Source organism: Saccopteryx bilineata, chromosome 1 (genome assembly GCF_036850765.1).
Source record: "Saccopteryx bilineata isolate mSacBil1 chromosome 1, mSacBil1_pri_phased_curated, whole genome shotgun sequence".
Classification (NCBI taxonomy): Eukaryota; Metazoa; Chordata; class Mammalia; order Chiroptera; family Emballonuridae; genus Saccopteryx; species Saccopteryx bilineata.
In genome coordinates, this window is record NC_089490.1 from 225,121,144 (window position 1) to 225,138,643 (window position 17,500).

General features: G+C 40.6%; 1 protein-coding gene across 4 annotated transcripts in view; it reads right to left on the reverse strand.

Moving 5' to 3' along the window:
• SMYD3 (SET and MYND domain containing 3) overlaps window positions 1–17,500 on the reverse strand; it is a 790,876-nt gene that overhangs the window by 336,137 nt on the left and 437,239 nt on the right. Inside the window, exon 1 of one of the 4 annotated variants that reach the window (XM_066253502.1) lies at window positions 14,683–14,782. The exons of 2 other annotated variants lie outside the window; for them this stretch is intronic. In XM_066253502.1, coding sequence (XP_066109599.1) covers window positions 14,683–14,706 — 24 coding nt within the window. In that variant the 5' untranslated portion in view covers window positions 14,707–14,782. Of the gene's footprint in view, window positions 1–13,990; window positions 14,010–14,682; window positions 14,783–17,500 lie in introns of those variants that run through there. One more of the 4 variants, XM_066253503.1, reaches the window with a different exon arrangement.

Genomic DNA, 17,500 nt, shown 5'->3' on the forward strand with positions numbered 1-17,500 from the left:
AGCTAATCAAACTTGTTTGGCTGCTTCCCTATCGAAACTCTACAAAATTTTAATTTCACCTCATGAGCCCTGCAGCTGTAAATTAATTGAATAAAATTTACAAACATTATGCCGTGAGATAAAGCACTTTCAGTCTTTTTCCTGCTCAGTTGACTAAGCTGACTAACGTTCTAGCTTTGCCTGACACGAGGGCAGAGCCCCTGGAAACCTTCCTAATCCACCTCTCGGCATTGTGCCTATTCATGGAACCACGTTAACGTTAACCCGTATCCAGGACTGCAGACAGATTTAAGCACTCAGAAATACTCCTGATATTTCTTGCCATTCATTTTTTTCAAGCATCTTTTGTAATGGGAGACTTCTCCTCAAAAGACTACAACAGCAGCAGATTAAAAACCCTGAGGTCAGGAGCATGCAAAACTATCTCATTTAAGACTTTGATGGTCTAAGGTGGGAGCCAGGAATTAAATTTATTGAAGGTGAAATCACTTATGCATTGGTTTAATAAAGATATTCCCAAAACTGTTTTCTGAACTCATCCATTTCTCCAAGGGAGAGCAAAAATTATCACAATTTTGAAACAGCAAGGAGAGTGAACCTGTTTGTTCCAGTGTCTGCCAAGTGTGCCAAGCAAGTCAGCTAATCAGTGGTTACATGTCCCTGCATCACAATGACAGAGAAGAGACAAAAGACTATCAATTGCTCAAACTAAGAGTCTTAATATCTTATAATTTCCATGATTACCAGGAAGAATGGAAATGTCCTCTCTCCAGTTGGTTTTCCTAGCACAACTATCACTCCTTCCAGCTGATGTCAAGTCTAACTGCTTCAGTTTTCATCCACTAAATCAGCATGCGGAAACCCTGTAGCCCATGTGGAACTGTGCAGGCAGAGGCTTATCTAGGAAGCCCAGGCTTTGAAACAGCCAGATACTAACTACTAAGGGAGCTCTGTAGAGTCCTTAAACTCCCTGAAACACTGTTCTCCATTGCAAAGTAAGGATAACAACAGTGCTCAAGCAGGATTGGTGGGAATGTGAAATAAGAGAAAATAATGCAAGAGCTGGGTACGTAACAGCCTCTCAATCAAAAAACTTTTGAAGTGTAATCTATCCATCTTCCCCTTGTTTAGAAAACAAACCAAAAGAAATAGAGTCAACATATCCCACCACCGCTTGCTCTATAAATATATGGCCTTATACCAAAACCAAGTGAGTTCATGAAGTCTTAAAATTTAATGTCAGAGGTCCTGGCCGGTTGGCTTAGTGGTAGAGCGTCGGCCTGGCGTGTAGGAGTCCCGGGTTCGATTCCTGGCCAGGGCACACAGGAGAAGCGCCCATCTGCTTTTTCACCCCTCCCCCTCTCCTCCCTCTCTGTCTCTCTTTTCCTCTCCCGCACCGAGGCTCCATTGGAGCAAAGTTTGCCTGGGTGCTGAGGATGGCTCTGCAGCCTCTGCCTCAGGCACTAGAATGGCTCTGGTTGCAACAGAGCAACACCCCAGATGGGCAGAGCATCGCCCCCTGTTGGGCATGCCAGATGGATCCCGGTTGGGCACATGTGAGAGTCTGTCTGACTGCCTCCCCGTTTCCAACTTCAGAAAAATACAAAAAAAAAAAAATTTAATGTCAGAAAAGATCAGAGCATCAGGTGTTTGATGGCTACAAAAGTGACACTCCATTGCCCCACCAAGCAAGAAATGGATTAAGTCCTTCCAATAAATATTCATCTCTTTCCTCAGCAATTTTGGACAAGACAGTGGGAAAATTAGCTAATTCAAACAAAGTCCATTAAATAAATAAAATCCCAACACTTGTCTCTTTAGACAAAAAGCAGATGGAAACAATACAAAAGACTGTTAATGCTTTGCCAAACTAATCATTCTTCCAAATACCATTTACAAAAGGCCACCAGACCTCCAGCTGTGACCATGCCATGGGAACCCACTATGGCAATTGTCAGTATATTTAACTCAAGACCAGAAACATACAAGTATTTTTTTAAATCTCCCAAATAAATAAATCTAAGGAAGAATTGCTGTTTACATCACAGAGCCACAGAAAAAAAATATATATGTGTATATATCTACTTCACTGTGTAATCTCTAAACAATGAGGACTTTAAAAGAGTCACCATGGAAACAGTCAAATCCAAGCCTGGGCAGTTTCTGGAAAATGGAAGTCCAGAGAAGCTTGCTCACACAATGAAAACTATAACTGACTTATGGAACTAGCTAGTTTTGCTTCTGATAAAATAACAAAAATCTTCTTGGGCAAAGGAAGAATAGAGAAAATCTTTATATATGCAACCCATTCAAGTATTTACCAAGCACCTAAGATAGACCCAACACTGCGCCAACTGCTAGAATAACAACAACCAAGTGAACTGGTCCTCGACCTCAAGCAATTTTAGAGTTCAGAGAAGTACCGACAACTGCAATACAAAGGCATCAGAGCTATGCCAGAGAGGGAGAAAGCTAGCTAAGAATGCAGGTATTGCAGAAAATAGCCCTAGTTACAATCTCAAGGGATTATGCCCCCCATAATTAATGCTATCAACCTTCACTAGTCTCTAAAGCAGGGGTCGGGAACCTTTTTGGCTGAGAGCCATGAATGCCACATATTTTAAAATGTAATTCCATGAGAGCTATACAACGACCCGTGTACGTCACGCATTATCCAATAAAAATTTGGTGTTGTCCCGGAGGACAGCTGTGATTGGCCCCAGACACCTGCAACCATGAACATGAATGGTAGGAAATGAATGGATTGTAATACATGAGAATGTTTTATATTTTTAACGTTATTATTATTTTTATTAAAGATTTTTCTGTGAGCCAGATGCAGCCATCAAAAGAGCCACATCTGGCTCACGAGCCATAGGTTCCCGACCCCTGCTCTAAAGCTTACCCTCTTATGAGAAAGCAATCAATGAACAACTAAGGTGTCGCAACGAAAAACTGATGATTGATGCTTTTTATCTCTCTCAGTTCCTGTCTCTCTGTCCCTATCTATCCCTTTCTCTGACTCTCTCTCTGTCTCTGTAAAAATATATAATAATAATAAATAAATAAATAAATAAAGTTTACCCTCTTATCAAACCCTTGCTTTACTGAGTTCCAGGCCTTCCACTAAAATTTCACCCAAATCAATTCTGACATCACAGTCAAAGCCTGCTGTTTAAACACCTTCCATTAAAAATGCTTCCCTGGGCCCTGGCCAGTTGGCTCAGTGGTAGAGCGTCAGCCTGGCATGCAGGAGTCCCGGGTTTGATTCCCAGTCAGGGCACACAGGAGAAGTGCCCATCTGCTTCTCCACCCTTCCACCCCTCCTTCCTCTCTGTCTCTCTCTTCCCCTCCTGCAGCCGAGGCTCCATTGGAGCAAAGTTGGCCCGGGCGCTGAGGATGGCTCTATGGCCTCTGCCTCAGGCGCTAGAATGGCTCTGGTCACAACAGAGCGACGCCCCAGATGAGCAGAGCATCGCCCCCTGGTGGGCATGCCGGGTGGACCCTAGTTGGGCACATGCGGGAGTCTGTCTGACTGCCTCCCCATTTCCAACTTCAGAAAAAAAAATGCTTCCCTATCTGATTCCCCACTTCCGGTGTTCACATCCTTCATTAGTTACCACTTAGCTACTAAAGTATTTTTGACAAACAAGAATCTGATTTCACTCCCTTTCTTGAAAACCTCCACTAGCTCCTGTTGCATGCAAGATGAAGTTCAAACTACCCAGGGCAGCACAGCCCAACCAGCAAAGCTAATGCTAGCTTTATTCCCCCCCAGCAAGCTGTGACACTGAGCTGGCACTAGTGGACTGCTCGATGCTGTCTCTAGAATCCATTGCTTTGCACATGCTCTTTTCTTCTTCTTGTCCTCTTTCTTCTTCTTCTTTTCCAAATGAGAGAAGGGGAGACAGAGAGACAGACTCCTGCATGTGCCCTGACCAGGATCCACCAGACAATCTCCATCTGGGGCCAATGCTCTGCCCATCTGGGGCCATGCTCTCAACCGAGCTATTCTTAGTGCCTAAGGTGGAGGCTCCACAAAGCCATCCTCAGTGACTGGGGCCAATGTGCTCAAACCAATTTAGCCATAGCTGTGGGAGGGGAAGAGAAGGAGATAAAAAAAGACAAAGGGGAGAAGTGGAGAAGCAGACGGTCACTTCTCCTGTGTGCCCTGACTGGGAATCCAACCAGGGACTTCCATACTCTGGGCCAATGCTCTACCTCTGAGCCAACCAGCCAGGGCCTGAACCTGCTCTTTGTCCCTCTCTTAGAAGGTCCTTCCCTCTGGGCCTCACCCAGGCAGTTCATCTCATCTTCTAGTGTACTCTCTCTCGTGTCGTCTTTCTTGGCTCCAGACATATTTACGTCTGGGCCCTGCACAGCTCTAACATTCCGCACATGTCAAAAACTGTACTCAGTATATTGGTATAATTTTATTTGTCTTTTCTCATACTAGAAAAGGAGTTTCTTAATCATCTCCCAGAACCCAGCATGGTGTATGACACAGACTGTAACTGATAAAAATCTGATGAATGAACTAAGAGAATTACTAATCCATCCTAAATACAAATCTCATAAAGGAAATTCCTTCCTATGAGGCTGGTTCTATACCACACTACAAAGACAAAATTATGCCGAGCCTGGCAAAGGACTGTTACAGTCCTAGAAACAGCCTGAATGGGAGGATTTTTCTAAACGGAATCCCTGCCATTCAGCTGCACCGGCCCACTAAGGTGTAGCACACAGCAGGCAAATCACAGTATGCCATTCATTTAAGGTTTGAAGTTAGCTCAAGGGAAAATGCGATTGGTATCTGACAAATTTATTTTTAACCTTTTGGTCAGATTTTATTAGAAAAAAATAAATTTAATATGTCTTAAGAATCAAAGGAATTTTTTTTAATCTCTCTCTGCAGCTGAAATCCCTGTATGGTCAAGAAATCCTTAACTGCCTGCCTGCTTGCAGGAGAGTCATTGACCTGCATTTAAACAGCCTCACACATCCAGCCCATCAGAAAATGAAGAGAAGCCTCTGAGTTCTCCACTATCAAAGCTCTGATGATAGACCTCCTGGTCTCCAAGTTTGCTTGTTCCACTAAATTAAATTACTCCTGGGGCTGCAGGTGCACACCAGGGGGCTGTTCAGGTGGGAAGCAGAGGCCCCGCCTGACTGAGGATGCCCACATGCCAACTGGAAGCAGGGAGGGAGAAGCAGAGATAAGCAAAGGCGCAGGAGGAGCAGGGCTCTTCTTTCAGCTCCCTGGACTCCCCATCATGTGCTGCAGGAAGGCAGAATGCTTGGCAGAAAAAGCAGGAGCTCTAGCTGCAACCACAGCAGGCCACACAGGGCCACACTGTTTCTCATTCAGCAAAGTTCACGCACTCCAGGATAGATGAACTCTCAGAAGTGGCAGATTTTGGCAATGAATGAATGGAAACTGCAAATTACATGCCAGTGAGTAAGGGTTATGTGTCAACAGATGATTAAGTCAGGTTCTGTCTTGGCTTAGTCTCTAGCTACAGTGTGGCCTTGGGCAAGTCAGCTAACCATTTGGCAACTCAGTCTCTTCATCTGTAAATTAGAGTCCCATCAGATAAATCTTAGTTCCCTTCTACTTCTAAACTATACGATTCCATGTAAAGCTTCTAAATCAGCGGTTCTCAACCTGTGGGTCGCGACCCTGGCGGATCGGAAAATACATATTGGAATTTTCAAAATTTTATTTAAAAATGTATTGTATAATAAATATGTATTATATTTTCCGATGGCTTTAGGCGACCCCTGTGTTTTGGTCGTTCGACCCCCGCTGGGGTCGCGACCCACAGGTTGAGAACCACTGTTCTAAATTATGGAAATTAAAATAGAATTTTAGATAATTTTAAATATAATTTCAGAACCCTTCATTAAGATGTTTCCATTTTATTTTTTGAAACAAGTCACTAAATCCTCTAACAAAGAGAAACAAATACAAAACACAACAGATATGACATGGAGCCTTACCAAAGCCCTTGACCCGCCCACAGTATTTGAGCATAGCACGGTACTCGCATAAATGCCTGAGGATTTCTCACTACCCTTCATAGCTCATTAAGAAGTTTCATCCTCCAAAGAAGATAACTCACATACATTTATTTCTCTTAGTGAAGAGAATCCAGGCAATATCACCATGGATACTCTATAAAGGATGTCATAGCAACCACTTCTACCAGTGTTACACCTATGTAAGGGCAAATAAGTTGAATGCACTCTTGTTTTGACTGAGGACCAAATGATGTTGAACGCAACCCATGGGCAACCCAATGTGGCTAAAAAAAGCCACACTGGACAAGCAGTGGTGCTTTCCATGCCACACGACCCAGGAATGCCTAAGGTGACAGAATCCAGTGCAGTCTGAACAGTCTTTTGCTTTTGCCTTAATGTTTTTCTTCTCAATATCTCAGCTCAGAAAGAAGTCTAGTGAAGATGGACAGCTATCATTTCTTCATAAAGGCTCCTCTCAATCAAGGGCATTGGTTTAACTCACGTCATAACGTCTCTACGCAGCTCATGACTAAACTGTATTGTGCTTACTCCTGGGCTCCCGTTGACAAGGGTGAGTGCCCAGTAGTCACAGAACAGTGAACATCTCTTTGCAGCTCCCAGCTAGCTTATGCAATATCACTATCTGAGTGGACCAATGACAGATCTTTTTCCCACATTACTTTACCACGTGGGTAAACAGTTTAGTTAGCAATAGGTCAGCTCAGTTTACAGCTAAAACAAGAAGCGGCTTATGATGGACTTTCGAGAGCTGCTTAATGACCAGTTAATTTACACAAATTGCACAGAAATTACTTTTGGAAAAATATCACTTGTATTATACTAAACTTTGCAAGACATTCTGTTGTTTTCAATGGTGGTGTTTACCCTGGATTGAATGGGCGGCATACTCTCTACACACTTAAAGCTGCTAAGTGCTAAGTCATTCTGGGATTGAGGCTGGACTGTAGGTTATGAGCATCCCTAAATTCCTCAAAAGATAAGACAAATTACCAGGCAGAAAGGGGAGCCAATCCCTATTTTCTTGTTGCTGCCAAAATCTGAGCTGTTTTCTCTAGGATTTCTACTGAATGGTGCCAAAAAATATTTCAATATTTGTCCATTTTAAAAAGATATTTAAAAGTGGCCACGTGTTCTAATAGCTGTATGCTAAATTTCTGATTCTGTTATAATTATATTAGGATTAGTCTGATTTCCCCCAAACTAATTCTTTACCAGAGTCTCCTAAGTTCGCTAAATAACTCAGTTTCAATAAGGAAATAAATGACAAGACATATTGCTTGTTACCAAAAGTGGGATGAGAGCGAGAGGGGTAGTTTTTCTTCCTTCATGTGATACATAAGACAAAGCTACTGAAAAACCTACATCATAAAACATATGTGCTTTGAACACTTAAGTTTTAAGAAGTAATATTTTTTTATTTTGTATCAAAAGACAAAACAAAGAAAATAGCAAGATATCATAATGTACTTTTTCAAATATACCTGCAAAAGAAACTATTTCATTTAATGCTAACTTAAAGAATAGTAATGTTTCAATAATATATTTTTACAGAAATAATTCTGCTTTCTAAAGCATAGGGAAAAGTACCAATGCAGACCAAACTTTCTCACAGATGTTTTGTAATAGAAGAAATTTAATGAAAAGAAACAATCCCATTTTTCCATTAGAATTGTTGCTAAAGGGAATGCATATCTTAAAATTTAAGGCTTAGAGTTGCTCTCCACATGTTAAACATAATAAACCCCATCACCAATTTCAAAAAGTATATAAACAAATAGCAAATTCTATTTAGGTGGCTACATACTAGATAAATTAATAAAATGTGTCATTTGGGAAATAAAGTCAGTCTCAGTAAAAAGAAATGTTTGACGTATTTTTATTTTGCTCTTTGATGACTTATTGACAGATGATAAAATGCATAACTTTGTTTTCACCAAGAAATCCAAAGTACAAAAGAGCACCAGAATGGTATTGTTCTGCTTTTCTTAAAATGGCACCAGGAGTGAAAGAATATGTCTCTGGCTCCTAAAAGTCTTTAACTAGAAAGTCATAGTTTATTATGTGGTTTTCTACTGCATGCGTGTTTCTCCCAAAAACAGTGAGCTCCCTATGGGCTCATACTTGAACCTTTTTTAAAAGGGGGCTGTGGGGAGAAACATATTTGCTTAGAAATGGCCACCTCATTTTGCTCTTCTTCAGACTGCCTACTCTGTGCTGAATCATCATCAACAGGCATTTATGTGGCCATCCTCATAGCACTTCCGGTACAACCACTTAGGAATCCACAAAAGAAAGAGAAGTCCACTAGGCAACACAGCGATGGTTTTTCTTGGGGATGCTATGCAGTTTTTCATGGTGGGACCTTAAACTTAAATTTATACCACTAATAACAGAAATCCAATTACAAGAGGAGGAAAAGGCACTAAATTCACATAGGCTCTGACAGGAATGGCTTCAGAACTCAGAGAAACTTCAGCTACCAGTTAAGATGGAGTAACACAAATGAGATTTACCCATCTACAAAAAACAACCAAGAGTCTGGACAGCATATAAAAAGAAAGGTTTTCATTCATTGAAACATAGGGAACAAAGGCCAGTGATGACTGAGAGATGGAAAAGGAACAAAAAGATTGCTCCAGCTTATTGATGTGGGGAGTTTCCAGGCTACAGCACAAGGAGGCAAAGCCTAGTGGATCCCTGGGTCAAGGAGATGAAGTTGAGCATACAGGAGGACCAAGAAGGCTAGAGTTTATGGTTAGCAAACCATAGAGCAAAGAACTGTACAGAGAGAGAACTCTATAATCTGCTACTGGTCAATCCTAAATATTCAAGAGTACTTGATCAGCATATGTTCTGCCTGAGGGCAAAACCAAGTAAAAGGATTTGAAGTAACAATTAGGTGGCCAGAGTAGAAATCTCAAAGGGCAGTGGTTGGCAAACTCATTAGTCAACAGAGCCAAATATCAACAGTACAACAATTGAAATTTCTTTTGAGAGCCAAATTTTTTAAACTTAAACTATATAGGTAGTTACATTCCTTATCGAGGTAGCTCCCGCACGTGGTATTTTGTGGAAGAGCCACACTCAAGGGACCAAAGAGCCTCATGTGGTTCACGAGCCATGGTTTGCCAACCAGGGTCATAGGGCATTGGATAGTGGACTCCCAGAGTCTTGTTGCAGTAACTTACTCCTATTAAATACTGCTCTGGTCCCACCAAGCAAATTTGAAAAGAAAGACTCCCCAAATCAAACTGTTTCTAAGGAACTTAATTGTGTTTCAGACAAAAAGCTTAAGAATGATTTTAGGGAATGAAAAAATATCCAGCACCCAAAAAAGGTAAAATAACAGTATCTAGTATTCAACCAAACATTATTGGGCATAAATAAAAATGGAATAATACCATTAAAACTGACCCAGAATTGAAGCAGATGTTAGAATGAATAAACAAGGACATTAAGAGTTGTTATAACTGTATTTCATATGTTCAAAAGTCGGGGACATGAAAAATACAAAAATGACCCAAATCAAAGTTCTAGAGATGAAAACAAAATGCCTGAGATGAAAAATGCTCTGGGTGAGATCCATGGCAGGTAAGACGGTGCAGGAAAAAGATTAGTGAACTTGAAGACATAGCACTGGAAGATATCAAAAATAAAACACAGACAAAAAAATCATTTTATAAAAATAGGAGGAGAATTATTGAGCTATGGCACAACATCAAGAGGGAAAATATACCTGAGAGGAAAGAGCCATAGGGTTTTAGCACATTTTCACAGGAGAGTTGTCCCATAATGTGAACAGGGATGTGCTCTGAGGTCACAGATCAGAGCAAAAGTAACTATTTCTTGATGAGATAAAACCCATGAGTTCTGTACAAGTAGCACTTATCAAATAACACCTACCACTCAGGGAGAGCGTGAAAAGGACTCAGAAGGAGAGAAGATGGCCTAGATGAGCCTCCATGTGCTTTAAGAACAAACTGTAAGCCTTTGTGTAAAGCACCTTGAGACTGCAACACACACACACACACACACACACACACACACACAAACAGGCACAGGCACCCACACATACATGCATACATACCCCCAAAAAGTTCTGCTAAACACCAGGCCTTCCTATACATCCTTACCATTATAGTACAACTAACATAACTTCTCACTTCGAGACCATTTATTTAACATTACATTGAGGCCATTTATTTAACTGCTATATCTTTAAAAATCAGGCTATAACAAAGAAATCAATAGGTTAAATTTGCCACAGTATCAAACATCACACCCAATGGGTTCAGAACAGAACAGCAGTTTTATCTTCATTGCTCCCTTGCAGAGGCAGATGACATGTAACTCTATGATGTCTCTTTGCCCTTGTAAGCTAGTGAAAAGAACCACTAGTTACCTGTTAAGCACTAAACATTGTTCTTTATCTTAAATGAAGAATACATCAAAACACCACATTGGCTTTCAGAGAGAAGCCATTAACTATGTTGTCTTAGTGTCTTTAATCACAAAGAAGGAAATACAGAATATTAATGAGAAGCAGAATAGCTTTGATATATAGTAAATAAAACTAGTTAGCCAGGCACATCCATGTGATTTAAACCATCTTTTACAGCAAAGTCACACTGCTTCAATTAATTAGGTAACACATTTTCAAAGGTCAAGGGCATAAAACCAATCAGCCTGGTTAGACCTCATTCCTTTCAACAAATAAGGAGGGGAAAGAAACATATACACACGGCAATGTATTTAGAATAAAACAATAAAAATTACACCACTAACTGACTCCAAAATTCAGTCAAAAGGCCTTAAGACTCCTTTGTTTTAACAAGAAAGGAAATGGTTTTCTTTAGAAACTCTAACTCCAGTGGGTAAACATATTAAAATAAACTGCAAAAACCTATTGGGCATCTGCTTTTCTATAAACACACAGACGACATCTTGTGAGGAACTAGCCTCACTGAAAAATGAACTGCATTAAATAAGCCACTCCACGTTTGCTCTGCAGATCTTAGAACAACAAAACCCACAAATACAATCCAACATCTTTGCCACATCTGTAAAATTAAGCTAAAATTGACAAGCAGAAACCCAAATCATGTTATTTTAATTTTTCTAATAATTCTTAGGTTTAAATAAATACATTATTTGTTCACTTCCTTTTAATATGTTTTGATTGGACAACTGCTACTATTAGAAGGAAACAAACCAGCATGTTGGCTTTCCAACTATTTCCCTGCTGTCCCATTCTGCTTACACGGGACACAGGAAGCAGATTCCCCAGATGTCAAAAGTATCTCAAAGCCAGGTAGGTTAATAGAATGCAAAATCCAGGTTGGCATTGAGATTTGATTATCTTCCTTTTTTATTTAAAGGAGTTTTTCATTTTGCAATAGAAATCATTTCATGTGCATCTTAAAATTCAATCCACGTGTCAGATTATGCTACCACAGTGATGACAACAGAAGGCTCCCCACACCCATACTATTCTGCTAAGTAGGAAGCAACTTAGAAATCCATTTTGTCATGCATGCAGCCACAAGTTCATTTGTGTATATAGTAAAAACATGACTGCTTTAAAAATTGGGTTCTTTTGGCCCTGGCCAGTTGGCTCAGCGGTAGAGCGTCGGCCTGGCGTATGGAAGTTGTGGGTTCAATTTCCGGTCATGGCACACAGAAGTGCCCACCTGCTTCTCCACCCTTCCCCCTTTCCTTCTTCTCTATCTCTCTCTTCCCCTCCCACAGACAAGGCTCCATTGGAGCAAAGTTGGCCTGGGTGCTGAGGATGGATCCATGGCCTCTGCCTCAGGCGCTAGAATGGCTCTGGTTGCAACAGAGCAACACCCCAGATGAGCAAAGCATTGCCCCCTGGAGGGCATGCTGGGTGGATCCCGGTTGGGTGCATGCAGCAGTCTGTCTGACTGCCTCTCCGCTTCTAACTTCGAAAAAATATAAATAAATAAATAAATAAATAAAATTTAAAAAATAAAAGTTGGGTTCTTTTATTCCTAAAATAATAATAAAATACTATTATTTCCCAACACTGGTCAAATACACGTACCTCTTCCATAACAAGATTTCTTTCTGGTAAGAATTTGTAAGCTAATAGTTATAATGTCATGATCATTGATATATTGATCTACCTCACTATCATCACAATGTAGTTCACAATATAAATTCCTAAGAGATGAATAATAATAACTATGTAATCCTAATAATTAACTTTTAAAGAAAAGGGAGTACAAGAACAGAAAGTGGTACTGAAAATGCCTGTATATTATCAGTAACCAAGTATATAAACCAAAGCACTATAAAATTTTACAAATAATTATTTTAAATATATAATAGAGGAGAAATTTAAGGGGGAAAAGTAGCTGAACAGAACTCTGCCTTCTAGTTTATTTTTCCAAAATTCAATGTAAGACAAAAAATAAAAAAAGAAGCAGAAGACACCATGGGTGCTATCTTGAAGACCATTCAAAGGACAAAAATTAGCTTAAAAGCCAAATGATAAGAGTTTTTTCCAAGTAGAGGTTCTCTAAATCAGTGTTTTTCAGCCAGTGTGCCATGAGACATGGTCAGGTGTGCCGTGGGGAAATTAAACACGGGTCCCCAAACTACAGCCCGCCTGCAGGATTCGGCCTGCGGAGGCTATTTATCCGGCCAGCCGCCTCCATCCGAACATAAACATTCCCCTCACATTCCCTCCAGCTATCAGCGACAGGAAGAGTGGAGGCACAGGGAACGTTCACTGACCAATCACCTTCTAGGATTCATCCCGACCACTAGCAATGAACCAATAGTAGGCCACCTCTCATCCACACCCGGGAAGGTCCCCACTCGGGCTGCCCCGCACTTGTCATTGTGTGGCCCCGGCGAGTAGTTGAAGCTGCTACTCCTCCCCATGGTCCCAATTTCTAATCCTGGTCAGGACTAGAGGTAAATGTTGCCACCACTAGATGAAGCCTCAGCCTCAGCTGGTTATGTCTATCCTGATGGTGTATATAGATATTTGACCTTTTTCTTTTTAAAAGAGGCCCCCGCAGAGGGTGGTATACAATGCATCACAATGTTATCTAACTTTAAAGCTAAAGTTTGCTGATCTTCCTTTGGACAGTTTTTGGTTATCTGTTGCCAAGGAGTTCCCCATTCTGGCCAACAAAGCTATTTTGACATTGCTCCCGTTTTCAACCACATATTTATGTGAGCTGAGCTTCTCAAGCTTGACTCTGATAAAAACTAAAAACAGAGAGACTGAGAACTGTTGAGGAAGAGCTTCATGTGTGTCTTTCTACCATTTCTGCCAGGATATCCCTTTTGTGTTCATCGAAACAGGCCCAGGTTTCACACTAAGTGAGTATAAACACATTTAGAAACTATATTATTAACTATATGTATAATATGTACTGTGTTAGAATGTCATTTTGTGTCATTTTGGTAGGTGGTGTGCCCCAGGATTTTGTAAATGTAAAAAATGTACCGTGGCTCAAAAAAGGTTGAAAATCACTGCTCTAAATAATTAGTCACAGGAGATATAATTCAACTCTATCCTGCACCTGAAATGCACTGAAGACTCAGAGAGACAGATGCCTACATTAAATCCCATCAGGGAGTTATCCGTGCAGGTATCACGTGGGATATAGCCCACTTCACCCAGAGGTCAAATGAGTCAACCTAGAACTATGACTTATGCCTACTGAAGAATGTCAGTGATGGGAAGCATAAAACAAAGAAACAAAAACGTGCACTGACTGCTTCTGTTAATTTCATGCTGATTTCAACACCTCTCTCACCCCACAAGTCTTCTGTCCCACCAGGTGACAAAGAACACCAATTAGTTACTCTCAACACCCACTCTCCCTTTTTCCATAATAAGAGAACTTTACTTTTAAAAAAATGTGTTAAATAGAAGTCTTGTGTGAAACTTCAGAGGGAGTTTACTTACACACATGCGGTATGTGCCCTCTTTGGCTTTTCTATCTTTCTCCCTCCTTTCCCAATGCAGGAATAACAGCTGATGTTCCAACAGCCACTGTGAACCAGGCAGGACTTTAATGATGAAAGCCAGGTGCAGCACGGCCAAAAGACAAACTGAGTCAAACCTCTGAGGACCTTTCAGGCTGCAAGTCCAGCCCTGGAATACTCACTCCAGGCTTTTATATAACAGTATAAATGTCCGCATGTACACCACTGCAGTTGGGTCTCTGTTTCTTTCAGCTAACTATTAGTTCTGAGACACTCACTCTTGAACGACTCTGCATCCCCCAATAGATGTTTCATACCCTGCTGCCTTTCGGGCTTCATCATGTTGCACACTACTCCACTTTTCCTGAGAATGCTATATATTTTATTCCTTATCACACCCTAAATTTTCATAGATCAGGTTTCTCTGTCTGAAACCAGACCTCAGCCCACCCACGACTGGCTTACTAAATTCCCAGTCCCTGTCCTAAACTCAAGTGTCATTCCTGTGAGATCTGTGCTGGCCCTCTCTTCCCCGATTGAGAGTCTTCTCTCTCTTGCCTCCTTCCACCAGCGGCCCATTCACAGCTCTACTTGTTGGATTTCAATCATCTGTTTATGTGTCTGTCTTCTACAAATCCCTGCTCTTGAGAACAGGGGGTATGTCACACTCACCTCTATTTCCTTAGCATTTGGCATGGTGCCTGCCTCATGTCCTGAATGGAATGGCGAATATTTTGATTTAGAAATAATGGGTCACAGGCCAGCCAAGCTTGAATGTGACTTGTTTTGTTAAATCATTATCCCCAACCCAACCTCCCCCTGTGCATAGCACAGAATAATGGACTGGGCTTGGCTATTTATGCGCTGGCCTTTCCTGCTAGCGTGTGATCCAGAATGGCAGGTTTCCATGAATTTCGAGACCACTCCATTTTGCAAAGGACGCTTTCTTAATTATTGTTCACATTCATCAAGCTCTTTTAAAAATAAGCAGGACAAACTTCATCTAAATACAGCTGTTAAAATAAATGGAGGTTAACCTCAGATACAGGCACTATTTGGTCTCAATATTCAATTTTCAGTTTATTCCCAGACAAGTAACATTGTTATTTTTCTTTCATGTCTTCAAAGCAGCTAATACCAGACTCTTTTAATGAAAGATAAAGACTCACCCCATAGGGCAGAAACTACAAATGACTGCTGGAGGAAGGGGGAGGACTATGTTTTGGAAACTGGCCCTACAATGAGTAATCAATGATGTCATTCTGAGACAAAGAACACAGTGTTAATGATGGCATCCGGGACCAGCACCCACGGCAGGAGCATCACAATACAACAAAGAGATTTTTTAACAGATTTCTAATGAAACAAAATACTACAAGCTCATTAAAATGTCCTGTGTTCAGAATAAAAAGCCAGTTAATACAATACCTGTACTCTCTTCAATAATAATGTATACCATTTCCAGTAAGCTACACTGATATTTCAAGTAAAAGTCCCCTATTATTCTATTTCAAAAACAAACGTACTTTATAGAATGTTTAGGGAGAAAAGACTAATACCACAGAAAGAAATAAGAAAAAAAAAGAAAAAGAATGTTCACTATTTTATTGAGTCAAGCAGACACAGTATCAAGACCACACACATGTTCATCTCCACCACATGCCCCGACCCATCCTCATGGAAGGGTACTTATATATGATGGTACTAAGAATTTTGAAAACTAGTCTTTGCTGCCAAATGATAAATTGCTAAGACTCCAAACACCTGCCATATATTTCTTTAAAAAAAAAATTTGGCTCAGTGGTAGAGCGTCAGCCTAGCGTGCAGAAGTCCCGGGTTCAATTCCTGGCCAGGGCACACAGGAGAAGTGCCCATCTGTTTTTCCACCCCTCCTCCTCTCCTTCCTCTCTGTCTCTCTTCCCCTCCCACAGCCAAGGCTCCATTGGAGCAAAGATGGCCCGGGTGCTGGGGATAGCTCCTTGGCCTCTGCCTCAGGCACTAGAGTGGCTCTGGTCACAACAGAGTGATGCCCCGGATGGGCAGAGCATCGCCCCCTGGTGGGTGTGCCAGGTGAATCCCGGACGGGCGCATGCGGGAGTCTGTCTGACTGCCTCCCCGTTTCCAGTTTCAGAAAAATACAAAAAAAAAAAAAATTGATTTCAGAGAAAAATGAAGGGAGAGAGAAAAAGAGAGAGAAACATCATTTTGTTGTTCCACTTATTTATGCATTCATTGGTTGATTCTTATATGTGCCTTGACCAGGGATCAAACCCACAACCTTGGCACATAGAGACGACAATTTAACCAACTGAGCTACTTGGCCAGGGCCTATCATATATTTCAAAAATAATTCACTGAATAGTAATCCTACTACATGTTAGTGAAATATCCCCAGTTGCCAAGTAATTTTCAAAAATGTACCAATTTATTAAAGAAATAAAGTTACATACTTGACTGAAGTACACGTTTCATTTAACTGCTAGCTGATCCTTTTCGCTGAACTCTAGATGGTTATTCTCCTAACTTTATAACATAACTGGAGCTTGAGGCAGGACGTATGGTGACTAGGCCAAGCTCAGCTGATGTCCTAACAAAGGAAATCGGGCAAATACTATCAGGACTATTTTTACATCTGTACCAAAAACAAAAAATCCAATAAACAAACCAACAAAAAACCCACAATGTGGAATATAGCAATTATTAACTTCAAGCAAATCCTATGGTTCTCAAAGGAGGCATAAATTTAAATCTATGGAATTTATTCACAAGAAGTTTCTATTAAGAGAAAACATGCTTTGAGTTTTTGACTTTTACTTTGATTTCCAGAAACATCATCTCTCCAACACTCAGTGAAGCACAATGAAAGAATATGAAAGGGGAGATAAGAGACTGCCCTTTACAATGAATTCTCCTTTCCTAACCCGTCTGCTCACCAAAAAGTGAATTAACTCTAGTCAACAATGGAGTTCCCAACCACAAACATCTGAAATTTTGAAGGACCAGAACACCTGTCAGATGTTACATGGAGCTTATTGTTTTCAAAGCAATCCCAAATTAAAGTGAACTTCATGATGCAGGTATCTGAGGGCCCAGACAGAAGACAGGCCATCTAATGCAGTAGCCTCGGTCATTCTGTGTTATAAAATGATATATTTCTAATGGCAGCAGTCCTTGGTTTGGATCTTTATACTTTTGTCCCTAATAAACCGAAAATGCATAACTTAATACAAGAAAAATAAAGTAAATTAAGCCTGTTTTTTAAAAAACTAAAGCTATTAAAAACTGTATTGCAAGGTGTTATTTATTTTTTTTTTTTTTAAAAGATTTTCTTTTTTTTATTCCCTTTGTGGAAACATCCTACTTTTTTTTTTTTTTAATTTATTTTATTTATTTATTCATTTTTAGAGAGGAGAGGGAGAGAGAGAGAGAGAGGAGAGACAGAGAGAGAGAAGGGGGGAGGAGCTGGAAGCATCAACCCCCATATGTGCCT